We start from the raw sequence: 9,612 nt of genomic DNA, 5'->3' as shown, positions 1-9,612 counted from the left end.
CCCCCCCCCCCCCCCCCCATGAGTGCTGGGATTAAAGGCGTGCACTACCACTGCCCTGCTAAGGATAAGTTTTAATAGCTTTTTTTTGATGTGTAACTCTGGTTAAACTATTCACATGTTTTAAAAATATACAGTTTGATTAAGCTCTTCTTTATTATTTTTCTTTTTCTTTTTTTGGTTTTTTCGAGACAGGGTTTCTCTGTGTAGCCCTGGCTGTCCGGGAACTCACTCTGTAGACCAGGCTGGCCTTGAACTAGAAATCCGCCTGCCTCTGCCTCCCAAGTGCTGGGATTAAAGTGCACCACCACTGCCCTGCATTGTTTTGTTTTCTTGAGACAGAGTTTCTCTCTGTAGAAACTGTCTGCTGTTTCTGCCTGTCCTGGAACTCACTCTATAGACCAGGCTGGCTTTGAACTCATAGAGATCCAGCTGCCTCTGTTTCCTGAGTATTGGGATCAAAGGTGTGCGCCACTACCACCTGGCTGACCATTGGTCCTGACATATCTTCTTTGATTATTAAAGTTCATGTTCATGTTTTTTGCTTAATATATCTGAACCACGGCTAGGGTCATAGAAATTCCAAATGTGTTGTCAATGCAGATGTCACTGTTGTGGGGTAAAGGCTGAGAAGTGTCTAAGCAAACCAAAGTAGAGTTAAGACAAGATGTGGTTACCTTCATCACTTTAGTTGTGATCAAACATTTGGGTCTCCTGTAGCCCAGGCTGAGGGAGATCTTGAACTTCCTGTTCTCCTGCCTTTTATCTGGTGAGTGCTGGTGCTACAGGCGGTGCACCACACGCAGTTTATGTGGTGTTGGAGATTGAACCAAGAGCATCGTGTGCTAGGCAAGCACTCTACCAACTGAGCTACAGCCTTAGACCATGATCCTGGCTTTGAATTTTAGCCATTCTGATAGGTATTGATACTACATGGTTTTATTTTGCTTTACTTTTACTTTTTTTTTTTTTTTGGTCTTTTGAGATAGGATCTTTTGGTTGACCTGAAACTCACTGTGTAGCTGAGGACGACGCTGCTATCTCCCAAGTTCTGGGGTTACAGGCATGTTCCACCATGTCTGACAATAATGCATTAAAAAAAGAATTATTTTTTAAAAATAAATCTTTTTAATTAATTAATTAATTTATTATATGTAAGTACACTGTGGCTGTCTTCAGACACTCCAGAAGAAGAAGTCAGATCTCATGATGGATGGTTGGGAGCCACCATGTGGTTTCTGGGAATTGAACTCAGGACCTCTGGAAGAGCAGTTAGTGCTCTTAACCACTGAGCCATCTATCCAGTCCCGAAGAATTATTTACTTTTAAGTATGTGAGTGTTTGCAGGCATGTATGTCTGAACATCATGTGTGCCTGGTAGCTGCAGAAGTCAGGAAAGTGTGTTGGAGTCTCTAGAACTGGAGTTACGGGTGGTTATGAGTTGTCATGTGGGTGCTGGGAACCTGGGTCTTCTGTAAGAACAGCAAGTGCTGTTAACTTCTGAGCCATCTCTCTAGCCCCATTAGTGCATGTGGATTCATTTGTTTTTCTACTGATGTTCATGTATTCTTATTACATGTTTGTTTGTTGTCTGCACATATCTTTTGCTGTTTAGAGGCAGGCTTTCAATAGGTAGCCTTGGCTGACTTGGAACTCACAGTATAGACCAGGCTGGCCTTGAACTCAGACATGCACCTGCTGCTGCTTTACCAGGGCTAGGAGTGAAGGCAGGTACAACTATGCCTGGATTATCTTTGATTTTACAAATTTATGTTGTTTGCTTTAGTGTATCTGAGAATTTTTTTAAAAATTATTTTTATTTGATCTTGTGGGTATAAGTGTTTTGCCTGCATGTATATATATATATATATATATATATATATGATTATCATATATGCATGCCTGGTGCCCATGGAGGCCAGAAGAAGGCATTGGCTTCCCTGGAACTTGAGTTAGAGATAGTTAAGAGCCATTGTGTAGATCCTGGTAACCAAAATCAGCTTCTCTGGAAGAGTAGTGGTGCTCCTAACTGCTGAGTCATCTCTGGAAGAGTAGTCGGTGCTCCTAACTGCTGAGTCATCTCTCCAGCCACTGTTTTGAGAATTCTTTGTTTAAGATGCAGATTTGTTCTCTGGAGGTTGATTTTCATATCTTCCTTTTCCATTGGCATTTGTCATTCTCCTAAAATATCTTTTGAGGAATAGAAGTTGTGTATGTGTGTGCATGTGTGTACACATGGATGTGGGTGTGTGTTCAGCATGGCTGTAAGTGCATGTGTGAAGGTAGAGGCCAGAGATTTATGCTGAATGTCTTCTCTGTTGCTTTCCTCTGTGCTTTTTGGGTCAGTGTCACATGGAACCTGAAGCTCATTGATTATCTGGCTAGCAAGTTCCAGGGACCTGCCTGTCAGTGTTCTCCCTCTCACACCCTCCACTGGGGTTATAGGCAGTGGCCCCATGCCCAGCTTTTCCATGGGGCAGATGATGCAAACACAGATGTGACCTCATGTTTGCACAGGAAGTGCCTTATTGACTGAGCTACCTCCTTCAGCACCTAGATTCTATAGCACCTACAATTCTGATGAAGTACCAGCTTAAAGATTGACCTCCAGGGACTGTGCATTTGGTGACCATAGATCATACCAAATATCTTCTATATATTCTTAGAGTTTTACTTTATTGATGTTAAAAGAGATGGCACCTCACTGGATTGCTAGCTGCCCCCCATACTTCTGGATTCAAGTGATTTTATTAAATTTGCTTGTATGTGATACAAGATCGAGTTTTGAGAAGCTTTTTAAGATTTTTATTTTATGTATATTGTATATGGGTGTTTTGCCTACATGTATGTATGTGTGTGTATGTGTGTGTGTATATATATATATATATATATATATATATATGTCTAGCACATATATGTCTGATGCTCACTGAGGCCAAAAGAGGGCCTTGGCCCTCCTGAACCTGGAGATAGACAGTTGTGTGCCTATTTGATTGTTTTATGGCATCCATTAAAATAACTATTATTTTGAGACAGGATCTCTTGCTATATAGCTCTGGCTGTTCTGGAACTCCTGTGTGGTCCAGACTGGCTTCCAAGTCCCAGAGATCTGCCTGCCTCTGGCTCCCCAGTGCTGGAATGAAGAGCGTGTACCATACTCAGTTCCTTTATTTGCTTGAATTTTTTTTTTTTAATTAATTGGATACTTTAGTTAGACCTCAGTTATTCATAGATTTTTCAGTCTGTTTCTGCACTCAGTCTCAATCTGTTCATGTGTATTGATTATTGGTCATAAGGTGGACTGTTTTGCCTTTCATTATAGCTTTGTAATAGGTTTGGAAATCAGATATTATTCTTGTGGTACTTTGAGAATGGTTCTGTAGGCTCGGGAATTTCAGTGCTTGATCTTTAATTGGTGGAGCTGTTTCAGTGGAAAAGATTTGGAGATGTGGCCTTGTTGGAGGTGTGCCACTGTGGGTGACCTTGAGTTTTCAAAAGCCCATGCCAGGCCTAGCAGAAAGATACATTTAACTTTATTAAAAACAACAAAAATCCAAATAAAAATTTGAACTTGAAGAGCTAGCTTTCTTCCTCTCCTTTACTCTGCCACCCTCTCATTTCTCTGACCACTGGTAAGGAAGTCGTGTAGTTTACAGGTAAAAAGTGCTTGGCAGAATCACTGCCTGTGACCCTACAGTAGGTGTGTCACCAGCACATATTCCATGGAGACTCCGCTGGTGCTATCTGGTAACTGATTTAAGTGGTAGAAAAGTGTGAGCAATGTTGCAGGAAATTAAGATGTAAGACACATGAGAACAGAGAATCATTTTCATTTACATGGTTTCATTGCAGCTATTTCTTTAAAAAAAAAAAAAAAAGTATGTGTGGCAGCCCCAGAAAAACGTGAAGAAATAGTTTAGTGCAATTTCAGAGATTTGTTTGAAGAAAGTTAATAATTGATAGAGAAAGTTGAAATAAGACAGATCTTTATGGTTTGTGTTAATGTGCTTTTCTTTTTCTTACTAAAAATACAAAGGCATTGGAAGAGATGAATTTAAGGAGGTAAGCGTCAAGTATGGACATTTTATTTTAATTCAGTGGGGGAAATGTTACTGTTTGAAGGTGTGAACTACCTGTCTATCTGTGGTGTTTAAATTTTAGCATTGCTCCTATTGCTTAGCACTTTTCAGTGTGTCACTCAGGGAGACACAACAATGATGAAACAGCCATTTATATTACATATGTTTTTAAAATGTAATTACCATGAATCTTTGATACCCTAGTCTAAATATCTGTGTAAGATCTGTACAGTTTAGTATTTTAACTGCTAGCCCACAGAGTTGATGGACACTTGAAATGTGCCTAGTCTGGCTTAGATATACTGTAAGTTAAACTATACTAGATTTTGAAGACTTGTTTTGAAAAAAGTCATAAATGGGGACTTAGGTTGAGAGCAATGACTGCTCCTCCAGAGGTCCTGAGTTCAATTCCCAGCAACCATATGGTGGCTCACAACCATCTAAAGTTCTGGCACCTTCTTCTGGTGTGCAGGCATACATGCAGGCAGAACATTGTATGTAATAAAATAAATCTTAAAAAAAGAAAAAAGTCATAAATCATCAATTTTAAGAAAACTGACTACATATTAAAATGACATTAGCTCTGTCTGCTGGTTCATGCTTGAAATCCTAGCATTTACAAGACTGAGGAAGAAGGGTCACTACAAGTCCCAGGTCAGCTTGGGGTACAGAGTGAGACCCTATCTCACAATAAACAAACCCAAATAAAATCAATTATAAAAATTAGTCACTTTTTAATTTTTTGAAATGTGGCTGCTGCCTGGAACTTTTAAAGATTGTGTAAGAAGTGGCTTGTGTTTCTGTTGTGCAGTCTGATCTAGATGGTCTACTGTTTATTAAATACTTGAAAAAATTTTAGAAAAGCAGCATTACCTCAGTTTCCCTAGGATACCCTAGAAAACATCATGAATGAAAATATTACAACAGATACTTCAACTTTATGTCAAAAGTATAGCTTTAAGAAAGATTTATTTTTATTTATTGTGTCTGTTTGTCTGAATGTGTGTGTAAACTTGTGGAGTCCAGAAAAGGCTGGAAAGGGAGTTGGAATACCTAGACTGGAGTTATGGTTGTGAGCCAGCGTGTGTCCGCTGAGAACTGAACCTGGGTCTCTTACAAGAACAGCAAGTGCTTTTAACCAGTTGTGCCATCTCTGCAGCCCAATCTCTCTCTCTCTCTCTCTCTCTCTGTGTATGTGTGCGTGTGTATGTAAATTATATAAAAATACATTTACCCTCTCACACACATATTATACAAAGGCACTTCATTTGAATTGGTTTCATTTTTGTGAGTTTTTTTTCCCTCTCTTTCCAATGAAGGCAGGATTTTATTTAGAATATGAGACTAGCTCAGATTCTCTCATGTAATCTAGGCTGGTCTCAGCCTCAGCCTCAGCCTCCCAAGTGCTGGGGTTATAGGCATCCACCATCATGCCTGGCTGAGGATTATTTTTTCTCAGTTCTTTGTGTAAAGGACTCTTGAACTTCCTGAGCTGTCGTTTAAAGAAATAAGGCAAGTAAGACCGGAGAGTTGTTTTCTATGCTAAACTCTTGTGGGTTTGTTATTTCTGTCGACTAGTGAGGAATCTGTATATGTTGACCTGAGAGCATGTCAGTCTCATATGTCAGGCATGGAGTTTTGTTGCAGTCTGAATGTTTGTGATAGCAGAATTCTGTGTTGGATTCTAATTTGGAACATAACAGGTCGAGCCTTTGGGAAGCTCTTTTTCTCATGGATGGGATTAATACTGTTTAAAAAAGAGACTTTAGGGGTGGCCTACAGGCAAACATTCTGTATACATACTTTTTTTTTAAAAGAGACTTTTTTTGTAGAACATGATTTTAAGATTTTCAACTGTTTGTATTCAACAGAGTAGTTATTTTAAGATATACTTCGTTGTTATGTCTCCCTTTTCATTTCTGATTTTGTTAATTTGGATACTGTCTCTGTGCCCTCTGGTTAGTGTGGCTAAGGGTTTATCTATCTTGTTGATTTTCTCAAAGAACCAGCTCTTGGTTTGGTTGATTCCTTATATAGTTGTTTTTGTTCTGTTTGGTTGATTTCAGAATTGAGTTTGATTATTTCCTGCAGGCTACTCCTCTTGGGTGCATTTGCTTCTTTTTGTTCTAGAACTTTCAGGTGTGCTGTCAAGCTGCTGGTGTAAGCTCTCTTCAGTTTCTTTTTGTAGGCACTTAGAGCTATGAGTTTTCCTTCTCCACTGCTTTCATTGTGTCCCATAAGTTTTGGTATGAAGTGTCTTCACTTTCATTAAATTCTAAAAAGCTAAAAAGAGACTTTTTAGGGAGCCTTTGGCTGTGTCTGTTATGTGTAAACACATTAATAGAAGGCACCACGAGTGAGAAATGACCCCTGTCAGATTTGAACCTTAGTGTTTTGCTTTTGTCCTTCCCAACTTCCAGAGCTCTGAACAGCAAATGCCTGTTTATAAATTACTTAGTACAGTAATTTTGTTTTAGAAGACCCAGATACGTGTTAGTCTTTACTTTTACTGACTTGCTAACCATTTAGTTGACAAATTATTTTCTTTCTCCCAGTGTGTTCCATAGCGTGTTTAAGTGTAATGTTATTGGAGACCTTGGAGCCTTACGCTGGAAACACTATTCTTTTTGTGATAAGACTCTGCTTTTAAGTGCCAGAATAGTTAGGTCTCCATATGGTTTTCTAATACAGCACGTTTCTGCCTTGGTTCTTTATAAATTATCTTAGCAATTTGCAAATTACCAGTTGGCATAGTTGTTGTTGTATCTTACTCTGATACCCATGGGAAAACATGGGTACTTTTTTCTTCTCTGAACTTTTGACTTGTGTTTCCAACCGCTGTTGATACAGTCTACAGGGATGCCTTCCAAGTCCATCACAGCTCAGATAGGAATGCCTGACAACTGTTCCTTCTGTTGATGCTGTTGAGTTTCATATGTGTGTACCTCCTTCTCTCTCAGCTCTCGCTTACTCCCTTCTCCCAGACACTTTCTCATCTACTAAGGTTTCTTACATGAGGATGAATGTGAGCTTGTTTACTTGAGTGAACATGGACAACTAACCACTGAAGAAAGAGACGCTCCTTGTCCTGGTAGCCATTAACTGTCAAGGCTCCTCAAGGAGGAGTGGTCTCATAGCCCCTCTTCTCACCTGTGATAGGATGTTGACAAGGTGACCACAGCTGCTGCAGCATTATTTCCAAAAATGTGTTTCCCATCAACCCCCTCTCTCCATCTTCCTGCTTTCATAGTCTTTCTCTTCTGTGATGTTCTCTGGGCCTCAGGAGCATCTCTGAGAGTCCTGTTTAGGCCAAACACTCAATAGTTGGTTACTCCAACACCTGAACAGTTGTAATGTTTGTGCATTTCAAGCTCTTTCCCTCTGTCTCTCTTTCCCTCTCTGTCTCTCTGTCTCTCTGTCTCTCTGTCATACACACACCTGAACATATATAATGTTTCCACAGCAGAGAGAGGGAGTGGAGAGAAAGAAACTGAGGGCAGCAGTATTCTCTTGGGCAGACTGGTTGCCAGGGGCAGGTGTGGTGAAGGATGGGACTGTGAAGCCAGAGCTCTTTTGTACTTTTCAATTACATTGTTACAGAGAGGGTTTTTTTGTTTTTAATGTTTGTTGCACCCAGGCTTCCATACACAAAGTAAATGATCTCTGTTCTCAAAAGAAACCTAAGTCAAAGCTTAGAAGAACCCAATAAAACAAAAATGGCTACTCTTGTATATGTCCCATGAAGCCTTGGAAGGTGGGTATCTTGGTTCTGTTCAGTTCTCAGAGCCAAAGATACAAAACTCATCTGTTAGAGATAACACTTAAAATGCCTCCCCCCCCACCATTTTGTAATATTCCCTGATTCTCCACTCCTTACAGGATGGTAAACCCATCTGGTGAAGGGAATAAGTTTTAGAGGAACTTCTCAGTGGCCAGATTTTATCAGTGGTACCACACCCCATTGTCCCAGTTGCCAGGCTCCAGTCTGGAAGTTGTTGACCTTCAAGGCAGTATTGCCTTCTACCACTACTGCTTTTGTTGAAATCCCATGGCCATCAGCCATCTGTTTTGGGCCCTAAATTATTAACTACATTTAACAGTAAGAAATGAGAATACTTGATTCTATCTATATTTTTATAAAGTCTACATATTAAGGCAATTGTAAATGCTTTTTTCTGCATGCCTTATCTAAATATAATCCTGTGTCACTTAATTATCATAGGTCTAGAAGAGGCACTGTGTTGGTTTCACTATGTGAGGATGAGTGTTTATATAAACTTGCCTGTTGCTTCTCAGCTGTGAACCTGTATATCATGTTGTTATTGGATAAAATAATGTAGTTGTAAGACAGTGGTTATTTGTGTGTCTAAACAGAAAACGCACACAGAAAAATGCAGTATCAAAGTTAACAACGGTTGGTATGCTTGTGGGTGGCATTTACCATGGCTTTTGCAGGCCCTGAGCTGGTGAGTGAATGGAAGGCTTGGTATGCTGCATTGCTGTACATTACAGTGAGTGTGAAGGCCCAGGGCATGATACTGCTGGAAGCCTTGTATATATTATGCACATTCCAGTGGAGTGGTGAGAAGGCTCTGGGTACTACACTTCCATAGGCCTTATGCACACTTTATAGTTGCTATATGATTATTTAGGGTGATTTGTTTTTGAAACAAAGTTTATGTATCCTGGACCAGCCTAGTGCTTGCTATATTGACCAAGCTGGCCTTGAACTTGTGCTTTTTCTGCCTCTGCCGCCCATGTGTTAAATTACCAATGCCTGCCACAGTGTCTAGCTATGTTGTATTAGAGCTAGCTTTTCTTAAATTTTTTTTTTCCTTTTCGAGGGGAGAGGGTATTGAAATAGTCTTATTACATAGTTCAAGCTGGCCTTGAACTTGTGATCTTCCTGCATGTGCATGTGTGTGTGACAGTGTAAAGATGCATCTGCCTATGTACTGAATATCAGTATGGCTGAAGAATGGCTTGGTTTTTATAATTATATTAGGAAAAGAATGCTGTTTCTGACAAATACAGTTGACATTTCAAATAATGCTTTATTGGGGTATGGATGGTGTAAGACTTCAAAAAGCTGCATACACAGCACAATTTAAAATTGTGTGGCTATCCTTTAAAAAGTGTATTGCAAAGTAGTTATGTGGACATTTTACTATATGATTGTGCTCGTTTCTGAGTTTGGCCAAAGGTACTCTTTAACTCACTGAATAGTAACGCTTGTTTTGGTTATGTATGTTCCTAGAAGTGTCAGAAGGTTTTGATAAAATGCAGCTTAGTTTTATTAACAAAGCAAGTTTCTTAAGTTTTATTTCTGGGAGGTTGGATATTCTTTCATGAAAATGCCTTTAAGCTTATGTTTCTATCTTATTTAATAAAATTACTCTTAAAGTATCTTTTTAGCTATAAACTGGAATTGTTTCATAATTTGAAAATGCGGTCCCTCAACAGAGGAATGGATACAGAAATTATGGTACATTTACACAATGGAGTACTACTCAGCTATTAAAAAGAATGAATTTAT

The 9,612-nt window shown here is 39.4% G+C and overlaps 1 protein-coding gene across 7 annotated transcripts in view; it reads left to right on the top strand.

Annotated features, from left to right (window-relative positions):
* Positions 1–9,612, top strand: part of Evi5 (ecotropic viral integration site 5) — a 137,086-nt gene that overhangs the window by 36,317 nt on the left and 91,157 nt on the right. The window contains exon 1 of one of the 7 annotated variants that reach the window (XM_029477112.1): positions 3,954–4,059. The exons of the other annotated variants lie outside the window; for them this stretch is intronic. Within the exon in view, the coding sequence (XP_029332972.1) occupies positions 4,046–4,059 (14 nt within the window). The 5' untranslated portion in view covers positions 3,954–4,045. Of the gene's footprint in view, positions 1–3,953; positions 4,060–9,612 lie in introns of those variants that run through there. 7 annotated transcript variants of the gene reach the window in all.

This window comes from Mus caroli, chromosome 5 (assembly GCF_900094665.2).
Source record: "Mus caroli chromosome 5, CAROLI_EIJ_v1.1, whole genome shotgun sequence".
Taxonomy (NCBI): domain Eukaryota; kingdom Metazoa; phylum Chordata; class Mammalia; order Rodentia; family Muridae; genus Mus; species Mus caroli.
This window is presented reverse-complemented; position numbering and strand designations above follow the sequence as displayed.